Genomic DNA, 16,469 nt, shown 5'->3' with positions numbered 1-16,469 from the left:
TATCCTATCCATCCCATTCATCATCTTATACGTCTCAATGAGATCTCCCCTCATTCTTCTAAACGCTAACGAGTACAAGCCTAGTTTATTCAGCCTCTCCTCATAGCTCAACCCCCTCAACTCCAGAATCAGCCTAGTAAACCTCCTCTGCACTCCCTCCAAGGCCAAAATATCCTTGCGTAAGTGCGGCGACCAAAACTGCACACAGTACTCCAGCTGCGGCCTCACCAATGCCCTATACAGCTGCAGCAAGACCTCCCTACTTTTATATTCAATCCCCCTCGCTATGAAGGCCAGCAAGTCCCTTGTGTTCTGTCTTAGGAAACGCTTTTTCAAAATCCACGTAGACCACAGCTGCTTCATCGTTCATCGATTTTCACAAGGTTGGTCAAGTTTGGGATTTCTTCAAGAATCTGTTACAATCCCAATTAAGTTAAGTCTCTGAAAATGCCTCATAACTTCATTCCTGATGACAGACTGGTAGTCAACGTGCTAAAGTAAGTCATTGAGCCACATAGAGAGAACTTTACCTAGCATCAAACGCTATGCGATTAGGCGTAATAAAGTTCTCTGGGCCAGTTGGGGTGGCGAGAAGACAAAAGGGGAGGTAGAAATAGGTACGCGTTGCGCCCATTTTTTTTAAAGCGTAAAGCAGCAAGTGTAAAGGCCCGTAAATTTAGACCGGCCGGATTCTCCGACCTCGCTCGCGGCAGGGATTCTCCAGTCCCGCCGCAGCGAACGGAGATTTGGCTGAGCGTTAAATTCTCCTGGCAATGACGGCGGGGCGTGAACGGCCAGAGAAATCCAACCATCGTTTCGCCAATCTGCGCAGGAGTTGGTCATACAGTCAACATTTCAGAGGTCTCTTTTTTGACGTTTCAAGCAGACCCGAAACTGAAACGGGCGCCTGCCAAAATCAGGCACGAGGCCCTGAATTCACCCAACCAAAGGACCCAGTGCCGATGGGAGGACCCCTTTTCACAATGAGGTCAAGCACTCGGCCTGCTCCACTCTCACAGATTATTTCAAACTACTCTCTCTCTGTTGAGCAATTTTGGCCCATTCCAATTTCCCAGAGAGTCAGGAGTAGAAATATGTTGCAAACTTCTGCAGTCGATCCCTCAATTTCATTAAATTAAAAAAGGGAATGTTTTGGAAAACTATTAAAAGTAACATCTGAAACTTCCTTCACACTGAGGAACAATCAAGACTGATTTAACTGACTCCAGACCGACCATCTTGAAAACCCACTGACGTTTTGGAGGAAGTGTTTGGCTGTAACCATTTGAGGCATTTTTACGGCAAGTGAAATGGCAAATCGACACACACAAAATATACAATGGACAGCATCTTAAATCAAACTACCTCCAAGGGTAAAGGGAAATTAAATTTTATGACGATTTTCACTGCAGTTTCCTGGCAGTTGCGCTCAGCTATTCTAAATCACAGATGTGATTTCCAGGAAAGCAGGTAACTAATCACTTCCACAACTCTTCAAGATAATCCTGAATGCCTTTTTCCTGAAGTTATTGATCGAGTGCCTGTACACTCAGTACTAGTTACTGCACAGTAGTAGTATTGGAAATTCGCAAAGCAGATCGTGGGCAGCACGGTGGGTTGGCGCTGCTGCCTCACAGCGCCAGGGACCCGGGTTCGATTCCCGGTTTGGGTCACTGTCTGCGTGGAGTTCACACACATTCTCCCCGTGTCTGCGTGGGGTTCCTCCAGGTGCTCCGGTTTCCTCCCACAGTCCAAAGATGTGTTGGTTAGGGTGCATTGGCCAAGTTAAATTCTCCCTCAGTGTACCCAAATAGGCCCCCAAGTACGGCAACTAGGAGATTTTCATAGAAACTTCATTGCAGTGTTAACGTAAGCTGACTTGTGGCTAATAAATAAATTTTATGTCACAAGATAAGAAAGCACATTGACAAAAAAAGGTCAATTTAGAAGATATAGGAGCAGAATTAGGCCACTCGGCCCATCGAGTCTGCTCCGCCATTCAATCCTGGCTGATATTTTTCTCATCCCCATTCTCCTGCCTTTTCCCCATAACCCCTGACCCCCTTATTAATCAAGAACCTATCTATCTCTGTCTTAAAGACACTCAATGACCTGGCCTCCACAGCCTTCTGCGGCAAAGAGTTCCACACATTCCCCACTCTCTGGCTGAAGAAATTCCTCCTCATCTCTGTTTTAAAGGATCATCCCTTTAGTCCGAGGTTGTGCCCTCTGCTTCTAGTATTTCCAATCAGTGGAAACTTCCTCTCCACGTCCACTCTATCCAGGCCTCGCAGTATCCTGTAAGTTTCAATAAGATCCCCCCTCATCCTTCTAAACTCCAACAAGTACAGACCCAGAGTCCCCAACCGTTCCTCATACGACAAGCTCTTCATTCCAGAGATCATTCTTGTGAACCTCCTCTGGGCCCTTTCCAAGGCCAGCACATCTTTCTTTACATTCTTCACGCTTAAAGTCCTGTCACATATTCATAATTTATACCCAAATACACAAAGCAATGAAAACATTGAATGCCTGTTCTCATGTTATGATGGTCACTTGCGTATGGACAATATCACAGCCTTTATCCACCCACACAAGACCAAAGGGGCTTCAACAGAGCACACAATTAAAAATTACTCTGCTTGGAAATGAAAAAATACACAGTTCATAAGAAACATAAGAAATAGGAGCAGGAGTAGGCCATCTAGCCCTTCGAGCCTGCCCCGCCATTCAATAAGATCATGGCTGATCTGAAGTGGATCAGTTCCACTTTCCCGCCCTCTCCCCATAACCCTTAATTCCCTTGTCTATCAGAAACCTATCTACCCGTGACTTAAATATATTCAGTGAGGTAGCCTCCACCACTTCAACGGGCGGAGAATTCCAGAGATTCACCACCCTTTGAGTGAAGAAGTTCCTCCTCAACTCCGTTCTAAACCGCCCCCCATTTATCTTGAGGCTGTGCCCTCTAGTCCTACTGTCCTTTCTGAGCGGGACGAATCTCTCTACCTCTACCCTATCCATCCCCTTTATTATCTTATCTGTCTCTATAAGATCCCCCCTCATCCTTCTAAACTCCAACGTGTACAGACCCAGTCTATTTAGTCTCTCTTCATAGTCTAACCCCCTCATCTCCGGTATCAGCCTAGCGAACCTCCTCTGCACTCCCTCCAAGGCCAAAGTATCCTTGTGCAAGTGTGGCGACCAAAACTGCACACAGTACTCCAGCTGCGGCCTCACCAGTGCCCTGTACAGTTGCAGCAAGACCTCCCTACTTTTATATTCAATCCCCCTCGCTATGAAGGCCAGCATCCCATTCGCCTTCCTGACTACCTGCTGCACCTGCAGACTGGGTTTCAAAGTATAATTTTTACAAACGAACATTATACTTACTCTTGTAGCGTCTCTACGCCTTTTTCTTTGTACTGCAACTCCTCTTTCATCTGTGCCAACTCCCTCTTCAATCTGGAAACCTAACAACAAAGCAAAACATCTCCGTTAAGTGCAGTCAGATGCTCGCAGCTCTCAGGTTAATTCAGATGGTCAGGATGATGGGCAGCTCATGCTGCTTACTCCAGTGGGTCGGTCAGCATTTAATCAATGGGGTGATGCGTCGACATGGCTTTCATTCCTCGCTCACAACAGGAGCCAAAACCAAGCAGCAAAAACCCTCTGTTGCCCTCGTTAAAGAAATGAAGTTCGGCCATTTGGACTAAGTGAAGCTCATTTTGTTTTTGAAGGGGCAGGCGGCACAGTAGTTAGCACTGCTGCCTCACAGCGCCAGGGAGCCGGGTTCGATTCCCGGCTTGGGTCACTGTCTGTGTGGAGTTTGCACATTCTCCCCATATCTGCGTGGGTTTCCTCCGGGTGCCCCGGTTTCCTCCCACAGTCTGAAAGACGTGCTGGTTAGGTGCATTGATCCGAACAGGCCTCAGAGTGTGGAGACTAGGAGATTTTTACAGTATCTTTGTTACTGTCAGCCTACTGGCAACACTAAACAAAAGTTAAAATTCTGTTCCGGGTCAATATTTAATCCTTTGACAAAGGGTCATCTGGACTCGAAACGTCAGCTCTTTTCTCTCCTTACTGCCAGACCTGCTGAGATTTTCCAGCATTTTCTCTTTTGGTCTCTGGGTGTGTAGTTCAGAGACAGCATTTCACAATATGTTCATGAACCAACCAGTTTGGCACAAGCTCTTCAAGCCAGGCCACTGAATTTGGATGAAAGTAAAAGACTGTGGATGCTGGAATCTGAAACAAAAAAGGCTGGAAAATCTCAGCAAGTCAGACAGCATCCACAGAGAGAGAGAGAGAATCACCGTTTCGAGTACAGATGACCCTTCACCAGAGCTGAATTTGGAATTACGTTACGCTTATACCTGAGCTGTTTGAGGGCGGCACAGTGATTAGCACTGCTGCCTCACAACGCCAGGGACCCTCTCGTCCCATGGACAAATTCCTGTAGCCTCATTTCATAAGGTTAGACTTGGAACGAACCTCATTAACATTCCTCCGTGCGCTAATATTCCATGAACGTTTCGGCATTTAGTTAAACGTTTCACAAAAATCTTTCTTGCACCCCATCTTTGGATTCACAGAACAAAGCCCATCATGTCTGAGCTGCTTCTTAGAACGAGCCACCTTATATAGTCTCAGCCTTTGGTCTCCCACAGCCCTGCAAACTCTTCCTTTTCAAGTATTTATCCAATCCCCTTTCGAAAATCACGAATAAATCTGCTTCCACCATCTTTCCAGCCAAGGATTCCAGATCATAACAACTCAATTTGTTCAAAAAAAACCAAATCATCATCACACATTCGCTTCCTCTGTTACTTATCTTAAAACGGTCTCTTGTGGGAACCGACCCTCCTGCCAATGGAGATAGTTTCTCTATTCCCCCACCCCTCACAAGACCTTCCATAGCGGTGAGCATTATTCCGCTCTGCCCAAGACCGCAAGAAACTACGAAAGGTCATAAACGTAGCCCAATCCGTCACACAAACCAGCCTCCCATCCATCGACTCCGTCTACACTTCCGCTGCTTCGGAAAAGCAGCCAGCATAATTAAGGACCCCACACATCCCGGACATTCTCTCTTCCACCGGGAAAAAGATACAAAAGTCTGAGGTCACGGACCAACCAACTCAAGAACAACTTCTTCCCTGCTGCCGTCAGACTTTTGAATGGACCTACCTCGCATTAAGTTGATCTTTCTCTACACCCTGGCTATGACTGTAACACCACATTCTACACCCGCTTGTTTCCTTCTCCATGAATGGTATGCTCTGTCTGTATAGCGCGCAAGAAACAATATTTTTCACTGTACGCTAATACATGTGACAATAATAAATCAAATCAAAAACCTCCACGGAATCTCCCCCTAACCTTCCCAGCCCTAAGGACAGCCGACATCCCTCTAAAGCGGTCACACAGGCTCAAAACATTCATTCCGTTTCTCTCCCCACAGAAGCTGCCAGACTTGCAGAGTCTTTCCAGCATTTTCTTAGAATTCCTACAGAAGGAGGCCACTCGGTCCATTGTGTCTGTGCGAACCACAGCCCCACCCAGGTTCTATTCCCATAACCCCATACATTTACCCTGCTAATCCTCCTGATACTAAGGGTCAATTTAGCACAGCCAATCCACCTAATCAGCACATCTTTGAACTGTGGGAGAAACCGGAGCACCCGGAGGAAACCCATGCAGACACGGGGAGAACGTGCAGACTCCACACAGGCAGTGGCCCAAGCAGGGAATCGAACCCAGGTTCCTGGCGCTGTGAGGCAGCAGTGCCAACCACTGTGCCGCCCTTTTCTGTTCAAAATGACCCCACTTTCCCTCACGCCTCCGCATAATCGAGTTCCCGTATCCCCGGCACCCTCACCAAAGCTGGCGGTGCCCAGGACTCAACTTTGGAATCCAATCATTCCAGATCGAGACGCAATTGTTCCATCGTCCACAACTTGCTTAGAAATAATCTCATCCAAGTGATTAATGATAATGGAACAGGAAAAAGTTGAGGTTTAAATCTGTCCCAATCCACTGCTCACTGATTCAGTTGGAATCAACATCAGTAATGAACCAGTCCTGAAACTTCAACCCCGAGTCCATAACTTCTCACTTCAGTGCTAATGGCACCACTTGAGGGTGGCGCAGTGGTTAGCACTGCTGCCTCACCGCACCAGGCACCCAGGGTTCGACTGCTGCTTTGGGTCACTGTGCAAAGTCTGCACATTCTCCTCATTCCTGCGTGGGTTTCCTCCGGATGTTCCAGATTCCTCCCACTGTCCAAAGACACGCTGGTGAGGTGCGACGGCCGCACTAAATTCTCCCTCAATGTTACTGAACAGGCAACCAGAGTGTGGCGACTAGGGGGTTTTCACTGTAACTTCATTGCAATGTTAATGCAAGTCTGCTTGTGACTCATAAATGAGCTGTGGAGGAACTTCTGAAAGGAAGCCAAGGTCAGCAACCTAATTATCATCATTCTCATCCACCTCATAGAAAGGACCCCAATAAACATGTTAGATGTGGGCTGCCTTTTAACAAACCCATCTCATGTTTCCAGGCCATTGTCGCTTCCCTACTGCCTTGTGCCATTTTCCCTTTCGTCATTTAATCATTCCTGTCTTCCACTTTATCACAGACCTTCCCTTTGGCTTCTCCTTGCACTGAAACTCTCTATTTCCCAACACCTTCAAGTTCTGGCGAAGGGTCACTAGACTGAAACGTTAACTCTGTTTCTCTCTCTCTCCCACAGATGCTGCCTGACCTGCTGAATCTTTCCAGCATTTCGCCTCTGTTCCTTGAAGCTTCCAGCGTCTCGCTTGCATTTTGCGAACCCGGGTCAGTTTTGATGTAAAGTTTTTTGTTTAGAGTTGACTTATTAGTGTCGCAAGTAGTCTCACATTCACACTGCAGTGTGAAAATCCCCCAGTCGCCACACTCGGGGGGCACCTGTTCAGGTAACACAGTGAGAGAATTTAGCACGGCCAGTGCACCTAAATGTGCACCTCTTTGGAGTGCAGGAGCAAACTGGGGCACCCGGAGGAAACCCACGCAGACATGGGGAGAAGGTGTAAGCTTCTCACAGACAGTGACCCAAGCTGGGAATCCAACCCGGGTCCCCAGCGCTGTGCTAACCACGGTGCCGCCGCTCTTGTTCTCTGGGATTGTTTCCTCTGTTCTAAACCCCAGTAACTCTGCTGGAGAAGTGCCATTTTTGTAAGCAGCGGACAATTCATCTCAACCCTTTCAACGCTGGCCAGAATCCTCCCACCTCACTCACGGCTGGTGTTCTCCGGTCCCGTGGCAATGAATGAAGATTCGGCTGAGCGCCAAGTTCTCCGGTCTCACTGGCAGCACTGGCGGAGGGTACGAAAGCAGGAAATTCAGGCCACTGTGAAGCAGACACTGGGAGGTTCCAGCCAGTCCCTTCCCATCACTTACTCAACATACAACACTGCAAAACGGCACAGTACGATCACACTTTCAGGCCCGAGAGGCCAGCTTGCTCAAGTCTAACCCGGGACAGTTTCCAGATTCCGAACCTCACTTACCCCCTCTCTTCGACTTGCTATTTCAGCTTTAATCTGGTCAGGATTGTACTTTGTATTGGAGGATGAACCCGAATATGCTGCAAAGACAAAAATAGGTCACAGTTAACAGCTTCAGGGAAAGGTAAATAATCAAATAGTCGCATTAAAGAGCAGCAATGTGGGGGTGGAGGGGGTGAGGGTGGAGGGGGTGAGGGTGGAGGGGGTGAGGGTGGAGGGGGTGAGGGTGGAGGGGAGAGAGCAGGGTGGTACCAGGGAATAGTGAAATGGAGGCAATCCTCCCCAGGCAAGGACTGAATCATAAAATCCCTGCAATATAGAAGGCCATTCGGCCCATCGAGTCTGAATCAATCACAATCCCACCAAGGCCCTATCCCCATAACCCCATGCATTTACCCTAGATAGTCCCCCTGATACGAAGGGGCAATTTAACACGGCCAATCCACCTAACCCGCGCATCTTTCGGACTGTGGGAGGAAACCGGAGCACCCGGAGGAAACCCAAGCAGTCACGGGGAGAATGTGCAAACTCCACACAGACAGCGACCCAAGCAGGGAATCAAACCCGGGTCCCTGGCGCTGTGAGGCAGCAGTGCTAACCTCTGTGCCACCGTGCTGCCCCAGTGAAATGGAGGCAATCCTCCCCAGGGACGGTGGCTGATCTGGAAATGATTGAGGGTGGGATCGTGATCCAGCCCACCTATTCATTGTTCTAATTTGCAGTGGCAGAGCCAAAGACTTGCTTTAAGAGCCATTGAGAATATTTTGTAAAGGGTAGAACACTAAAGGAACATTCAAGGTTAACCCTGGAATAGAGGGTTAACCCTGGTGCAGAGGGACCTGGGGGTCCTTGTGCATGAGTCGCAAAAACCCAGCTTGCAGGTGCAGCAGGTGGTCAGGAAGGCGAATGGGATGCTGGCCTTCATAGCGAGGGGGATTGAATATAAAAGTAGGGAGGTCTTGCTGCAGCTGTATAGGGCATTGGTGAGGCCGCAGCTGGAGTACTGTGTGCAGTTTTGGGCGCCGCACCTGCGCAAGGATATTTTGGTCTTGGAGGGAGTGCAGAGGAGGTTTACTAGGCTGATACCGGAGTTGAGGGGATTGAGCTATGAGGAGAGGCTGAATAAACTAGGCTTGTACTCGTTAGAGTTTAGAAGAATGAGGGGGGATCTCATTGAGACGTATAAGATGATGAATGGGATGGATAGGATAGAGGTGGAGAGACTCTTCCCGCTCAAAAAAGACAGTAGGACTAGGGGGCACAGCCTCAAGATAAAGGGGAGGCGGTTTAGAACGGAGTTGAGGAGGAACTTCTTCACTCAAAGGGTGGTGAATCTCTGGAATTCTCTGCCCGTTGAAGTGGTGGAGGCTGCCTCGCTAAATATTTTTAAGACGCGGGTTGATGGGTTCTTGATAAGAGAGGGGATTAAGGGTTATGGGGAGAGGGCGGGAAAGTGGAACTGAGCCACGACAGATCAGCCATGATCTTACTGAATGGCGGGGCAGGCTCGAAGGGCTAGTTGGCCTACTCCTGCTCCTATTTCTTATGTTCTTATGTTCTTATGAATAAAAGGGAAAAATTACCTCCGTGCTTTTTTATAATGTAGCTCTCAGTAAATTTAAGCCATTAGCCAGGACCATCCAGCCCTGCCACAGTGGGACCTGGTGCAAGGAATCCAGCAGACTAACCAAAAGTCCCTTAACTTCCGGCAGGACCGGGAAATCCTGGCGATAGACCTTTGGACAATTCAGAAATTCTGGTCATTGGTGAAAGAAACATCATGAAAAGCTGTTGGATTGTCATTAAAAAGCCAACACGTTCACTGATGTGCCTGGTTTGGAGGGTAGGTCTTAGGAGGAAAGGTTGAGGGAGCTGGGGCTTTTCTCTTTGGAGTGGAGGAGGATGAGAGGTAACTTAATAGAGGTTTATAAGATGATGAGAGGGATTGATAGAGTGGACGTGCAGAGACTATTTCCTCAGTGGACGTAGCTGTTACTAGGGGGCATAACTATATGGGTCATGGTGGGAGATATCGGAGGGATGTCCGAGGTAGATTCTTCACTCAGAGAGTGGTTGGGGTGTGGAACGGACTGCCTGCTGTGATAGTGGAGTCGGACACTTTAGGAACTTTCAAGCGGTTATTGGATAGGCACATGGAGCACACCAGAATGATAGGGAGTGGGATAGCTTGATCTTGGGATTGGACATAGCTCGGCACAACATTAAGGGCCGAAGGGCCTGTACTGTGCTGTACTGTTCTATGTTCTATGAAAATCCTCCCGTTCCTTACTTGCTCTGGCTCATACGTGACTCCAGTTCAATACTAATGACTTCAATCCACGACTGCCCTCGCAGTATCAAACCATTACAAAGTATGGGCAGCGCGGTGGTTAGCACTGCTGCCTCACAGCGCCAGGGACCCGGGTTCAATTTCTGGGTGACTCTGCGTGGAGTCTGCGCATTCTCCCTGTGTCTGCGTGGGTTTCCTCCGGGTGCTCCGGTTTCCTCCCAAACTCCAAAGGCGTGCAGGTTAGGTGGATTGGCCCTGCTAAATCGCCCCTCAGTGGACTGGACACAGTAAATGTGTGGGGTTAAGGAGATAGGGAGGAGAGAAGGGCCTCGGTGGGGAGGTCTTTTAGAGAATCAGTGCAGACGAGATGGGCTGAGTGGCCTCTTTCTGCACTGCAGGAATTCTATGGTTCTTCTTCCAACAAAAATTTTGCAGACGGCCCCCCCCACCCCCTCCATCTCAGCAGAAGAGATGCCAATCCCAAGAATGAATTATGTACCAAAGATAAGGGCACTGCAGTATTTCAGTGCACTGATTCTCACGCTGGTTAAGGAAGAGGGTTAAATGAGGTGAGGTGCTTCCTCAACTAAAGCGAGATTGAAATTTCAGAACGGCAAGTAAATAAGCCGCTGGCAATGTTCAAATGCTCAGGAGCACCGAGCTTTCTATATTCAAATAATGCTGGAAAAAACAGACCTGTCAAAGTTTTTCATCTTGCACTCATCAGAATACTTTGCAAGAATACCAGTATAAGGGGAACATAGAACACTACAGCACAAACAGGCCCTTCGGCCCACAAATTGCGCCGATCATATCCCTACCTACCAGGCCTATCTATAACCCTCAATCCCATTAAACCCCATGTACTCATCCAGAAGTCTCTTAAAAGACCCCAACGGGTTCGCCTCCACCGCCACCAACAGCAGCCAATTCCACTCACTCACCACCCTGTAATTGGTTCCATGGTTTACTGGGTCAGCTGTCTTGATGAGTGCAAGACAAAAAGCTTCAACATGTCTCTTTTCTCAGCAACACTCCAAAGTTCTGCACTGCCAAATAACTCATTTCTATGTTTCTCAAGAACTAAACAAAGTCTCTAGAATAGGGCCAGTGGCACGTAACAGCATTGACAAAACGGGTCCATTTTCGCAACCGTGAAACACAAACGAGCCACCCGACAGAAAATGGTTTGGAAATGAAAGCCACGTGTTACAAAATGATGGGAAGATTAGATTGTGTTCGCGCACACAGGTCGCTTCAACCCTGAGGGCTGGGACTGCAGTCGTAGACTCAGAGTAACGTAAAGGACACAACAGTGTCAGGAGAATTCCAAGAGAATAGTGGAACTATGAACAGGAAGCTGCTTTGAGCAGCGACTGCCAGTTTGCTGACCCCTTAGGGCCATCAGGAGTGGTTTTGGCTGGGGGGGGTAGGGTCAGTGCCACATGATAGTAAATTCTGCTCACCCGAGGGGCTCAGAGAGGCATCTGTCTGATTCTCACCCACTTTCTCCCCACCCCACAGTCTGCCCAGATACCTGTCCTTCTTTGTTTTCCCCCTGCTGCGTGTCAGGACATAACCGGTGACAACTTTGTATTGGGCGCAACGTGGCCAATGGCAACAAGATGCAAGGGTCAGCTGACCCAGTAAACCACGGAACCAATTACAGAATGATGTGATAGTCAGCTGACTCAGTATCAATAAGAACCTGTTTGGAATTGAGAGGAGCTTGGAGTGGCCCAGGGCGAGGCCCCAAGTTGGGAGTAATAATGTTTCTTTATTAAACTCTTTCTTTGATTTTTAAGTTTTGTTCTATTATGTCTGCATTTGAAGAGTTACTTCTGATGAAACAGTGCAAAGCCGTTCTCGCTGGTAAAACGGCTGGGGAGGATCGCAGGCCAATTTGCACCAGGCACGGATCAGATTTTTGCCCTCACGTGCCACTGTCTCAGCTGGCCACGCTGATTGACCAGCACAGTAAACCAGTAAAACTGCCTCTGTGGTCTTTTTCAATCCAGCATCGTTTGTATGTTCACTGCCATCATCTATTAACTTGTTGCTGGATTACCATGTGGGTACTGGGGGGGGGAGTGGTGTGTGTGTGCGGTAAGCTGAGAAATAGGAGAACGTTGTGACGGTGCTACGTGACACGGTGGTTAGCACTGCTGCCTCACAGCGCCAGGGACCCGGGTTCGATTCCCGGCCTGGGTCACTGTCTGTGCGGAGTCTGCACATTCTCCCCGTGTCCGCGTGGGTTTCCTCCCACATTCCGAAAGATGCGCGGGTTAGGTTGACTGGTGGCGCTAAATTGGCCCTCGTGTCGGTGGGATTAGCTGGGTAAATGCGTGGGGTTACGGGGATAAAGCGGGATCGCGGCCGGTACAGAACTCCATGGGCTGAACGGCTTCCATTCTGCAGGGCTCCTGCGATTCATAGCTTTATCAGCCGATGCGGCAAGACTAGGGCAATGAAGCGCGTTGGGAAACGAGGGCCAAGTGTTATGGGCATCGCAACAACCAGGCTGTTACCCTTCCTTGCTGCTAATCTGAACTTGCTTAACTTGAATCGTGCCTCTGTTTACGTGCTGAACCTCAACATTCCAGGCAGCTGCTGGTTGTGTCTGGGATGAGTAATCCCAACTCCCCGTAGCTTCCCAGAGCGAAATAACAAGTCACTGAGTGTGAACAGATAAGGGTATGGACTTGGGAGGGTGGGGAAGTGAGGAGGAGGGGGGGGGGAAGGAGTATACCAATTTTCCAACCAGCAGTCTATTAATTAGAGTTCAAACTCCAAAGTACTGGTTGTTTTTGAATTTGCCTACAAGTCATACGACTAGTCCTAAAAGTTTTAACCAATTGCATCTGCTTTGGACTTTGATCACATCTGAAATTGATTCGACTTGCTGCAAAGACAAAAAGAATAAAAATATTAAGCCACCGGTTCCCTGCTCGGCTCGGAGGAGACGTCTCAAAAACAAAAAAAAAAGACGGTACTTACAGCTGGTGTAAGAGATGCTGTCGTTCTCGCAGAGCTCGTGCAGCTGCTGGTACTCCTCCTGCGCCAGCTCCAGGCGCTGCTTCTTCACCTGGTAGATCTCTTTCTTGGCATCCAGAGCCTCCTGGGCCACCACCAAGTACTCCTTCAGCATGCGCTCCTGCTCGCGTCGCCATTGCGCTCGGGGGTCTTCGATCTGGGTGACCTCTGCAGGGAGGGGAGCCCGGTTAGCACTCGGTTACAAGTTACCGCGCAACTCATTCCCGCTGATCGTCCTCCTCCCCGCCTCGTGCGTCTCGCCACGCAACGATCGATCAGTCAGCTACAAAGGGGAGCATTGACCATTTACAAAAAGAGCGCCGACTTTTAGTGACCTGGCATGTCTCAGAGCTGATGGGTTTTTTAAAAAAAACACACACACACGACTTTATTGGCCGCGAACAAGAGTGTAAAGAAATCAGACAGCGTAAATAAATAAGTCTGGATGCCTCGACTACTCCAGTTCTATCATTGCTCATCATCACTGAGTCAAAATCCTGGAACTCCCCCACATTACAGCACCGTGGGAGCACTTTCATCGCACCAATGGGATGCTGGCCTTCATAGCGAGGGGGATTGAATATAAAAGTAGGGAGGTCTGGCTGCAGCTGTATAGGGCATTGGTGAGGCCGCAGCTGGAGTACTGTGTGCAGTTTTGGGCGCCGCACTTACGCAAGGATATTTTGGCCTTGGAGGGAGTGTAGAGGAGGTTTACTAGGCTGATACCGGAGTTGAGGGGGTTGAGCTATGAGGAGAGGCTGAATAAACTAGGCTTGTACTCGTTAGAGTTTAGAAGAACGAGAGGAGATCTCATTGAGACGTATAAGATGATGAATGGGATGGATAGGATAGAGGTGGAGAGGCTCTTCCCGCTCAGAAAGGACACTAGGACTAGGGGGCACAGCCTCAAGATAAAGGGGGGGCGGTTTAGAACGGAGTTGAGGAGGAACTTCTTCACTCAAAGGGTGGTGAATCTCTGGAATTCTCTGCCCGTTGAAGTGGTGGAGGCTGCCTCGCTAAATATTTTTAAGACGCGGGTTGATGGGTTTTTGATAAGCGAGGGGATTAAGGGTTATGGGGAGAGGGCGGGAATGTGGAACTGAGCCACGACAGATCAGCCGATGATCTTATTGAATGGCGGGGCAGGCTCGAAGGGCTGGATGGCCTACTCCTGCTCCTATTTCTTATGTTCTTATGACACAGCTCTTCTCACGTTACATCCTGTAAGAACTCCATTTTTTTCTCTCAGCTCCTTCGCCTTTGTCGCATTTGTCCCAATGATGCCACTTTCCAAAGCTGTGCTTCTGATATGTGTTCCTTCTTCTTCAACAGTTGTTGACAGGGCCCTCAACAGAATGAGGCCTATCTCCCATGCCAAGGCTCTTACCCCCTCCCCCCTCCCAAAACAAAGTTAGCGTCTCCGTTGTTCTCACCAGCTTTTGCATCAAAGCATAATTCTCCGCCATTTTCGCCAAATCCAGCATGATGCCACCACCAAACATATCTTCTCTTCACTCCCTCTGTCAGCATTCTGCAGATAACCTAGTCCACTCTTCCACTATGACGGGGGAGAGAGAGTTACTCGAGGCAAGTTCACATCTAATCCTGAGGTTCTCTGTCACTGTGTTCAAGGCGAGATCATGGGTGTGTGAAATCGCAGCTGACTTGAGAAATGTTGTCAGGCAAGATGTGATTAATGAGACACATTTCGTTCACAAACGCCAAAAATGGAGCAGAACCAACTGACCAGAGCCAGTAATACATTCAGAAATAGCATTAAAATTTCCTTCCCCCGATCCGTGTTTTGTCCCTCGTTTTATTTAGCAACTCACAAGATCTGCAATCATTCACAAAATAAAGTTACGTTTAAACGTGGCACACTGGAGGATATACTTTCTCAAGTAGTTTGTAAAGAGCTCGTACAAGACAGTTTGGTCGCGTGTGCTACACACTACGGTCCACACTGAGCCGTGCAGGGAGTGGCAGGAAAGCTGCCTTATGCGTTCAGACTGAAGAACCTCGCGGGTAGTGTTTGAACACAGCACACTGTCGTCTCAGCCAGACTGATAAAGCACAGCGCAATGACATCGAAAAACTACAGCACAAACAGGCCCTTCGGCCCACAAGTTGTGCTGATGATATCCACACCTACTAGGCTCACCTACAACCCTCAATTCTATTAAGTTCCATGTACTCATCCAGAAGTCTCTTGAAAGACCCTATCGAATTTGCCTCCACCACCACCGACAGCAGCCCATTCCACTCACCCACCACCCTGAGTGAAAAACTTACCCCTGATATCTCTTCTGTACCCACTCCCCAGCACCTTAAAGCTGTGTCCTCTCGTAGCAACCATTTCAGCCCTGGGAAAAAAGCCTCTGAGAATCCACCCGATCTATACCTCTCAACATCCTAGAAACCTCTAAAATATACCACTGACATTCTCGTTGCATCTTGAGCTTAGAGCCACAGTTTGTTCAAAAATGATCTGATGATGCAGAAAACCACCTTCTCTTTTGCCCGCTAATATAAGCAGGCAAAATTAAAGTTTATTTATTGGTGACCAGTAAGGCTTACATTCACAATGCAGTGAAGTTACTGTGAAATTCCCCTAGTCGCCACAGTCCGCCTGAGAGAGAATTCAGCATGGCACCTAACCAGCACGTCTTTCAGACTGTGGGAGCAAACCGAAACACCCGGAGGAAACCCACGCAGACACGGGGAGAATGTGCAAACTCTGTACACACAGTGACCCAAGAACCCGGGTCCCTGGCGCTGTGAAGCAGCGGTGCTAACCACTGAACTAGGTTGGAAGAGGAGAACTTTATTCTTCCACGCCCAGCTCCCCAATCATGAAGTCACCTTCTCACAGAATAACTTCCAGCCCTTGTCACTGAAACAAAAAAAAGGTACCAGACACGGATACAGACTTCACGAACGGCTTTGGAATATCTTTCTATGACATTAAAAGAAATTTCGTAGCGTCAGGATGCTGTACTCAATATCTCTGGTCTTCATAGAGGAAGTAAATTATCGCAAATGGACTGATTCCTATTACTGAAAGGAAATATATTGTAGAATCCCTATAGAGATGGAGGCCATTTGGCCCATCTAGTCTACACCCACCAAGTCCTATCACCCATTTACCCTGCAAGTCTCCCTGACACTACGGGGCACTTTAGCAATGGTCAATCCCACCCACCCCGCACACCTTTGGAGTGTGGGAGGAAACCAGAGTTCCCGGACGAAACCCACACAGACATGGGGAGAAAGTGCAGACTCCACACAAACAGTGACCCAGCCGGGAATCGAACCCGGATCCCTGGCACTGCGAGGCAGCAGTGCTAACCACTGTGCTACCTTGCCCCCCCCCCACCATCGTGATGGAGCTGTTCAAAATTAGGAATGATTTTCATCGAAGCAGACGCCAATTTAAAGTGACGAGGTAAAGAACCCACACAACATGAGGATTTTTTAAAAAATGCAGTGAGTTGGTGGTGTTCTGGAATGTACTTTGGCACGGTAGCACAGTGGTTAGCACTGCTGCCTCACAGCCCCAGGGACCCAGGTTCAATTCCAGCCTCGGGTGA

The 16,469-nt window shown here is 48.6% G+C and overlaps 1 protein-coding gene across 1 annotated transcript in view; it reads right to left on the bottom strand.

Moving 5' to 3' along the window:
* LOC145352895 (protein WWC3-like) overlaps positions 1-16,469 on the bottom strand; it is a 185,391-nt gene that overhangs the window by 43,384 nt on the left and 125,538 nt on the right. Inside the window, exons 3-5 of the mRNA XM_080203196.1 lie at positions 12,844-13,047; positions 7,560-7,636; positions 3,394-3,473 (exon numbers count right to left, since the gene is read on the bottom strand). Of these exons, the coding sequence (XP_080059322.1) occupies positions 3,394-3,473; positions 7,560-7,636; positions 12,844-13,047 (361 nt within the window). The remainder of the gene's footprint in view (positions 1-3,393; positions 3,474-7,559; positions 7,637-12,843; positions 13,048-16,469) is intronic.

This window comes from Carcharhinus amblyrhynchos, chromosome 15 (genome assembly GCF_965287045.1).
Source record: "Carcharhinus amblyrhynchos chromosome 15, sCarAmb.v2.hapA, whole genome shotgun sequence".
Lineage (NCBI taxonomy): Eukaryota > Metazoa > Chordata > Chondrichthyes > Carcharhiniformes > Carcharhinidae > Carcharhinus > Carcharhinus amblyrhynchos.
The sequence above is the reverse complement of the archived record's forward strand: the minus strand, read 5'-3'. Positions and strand labels throughout refer to the sequence as shown.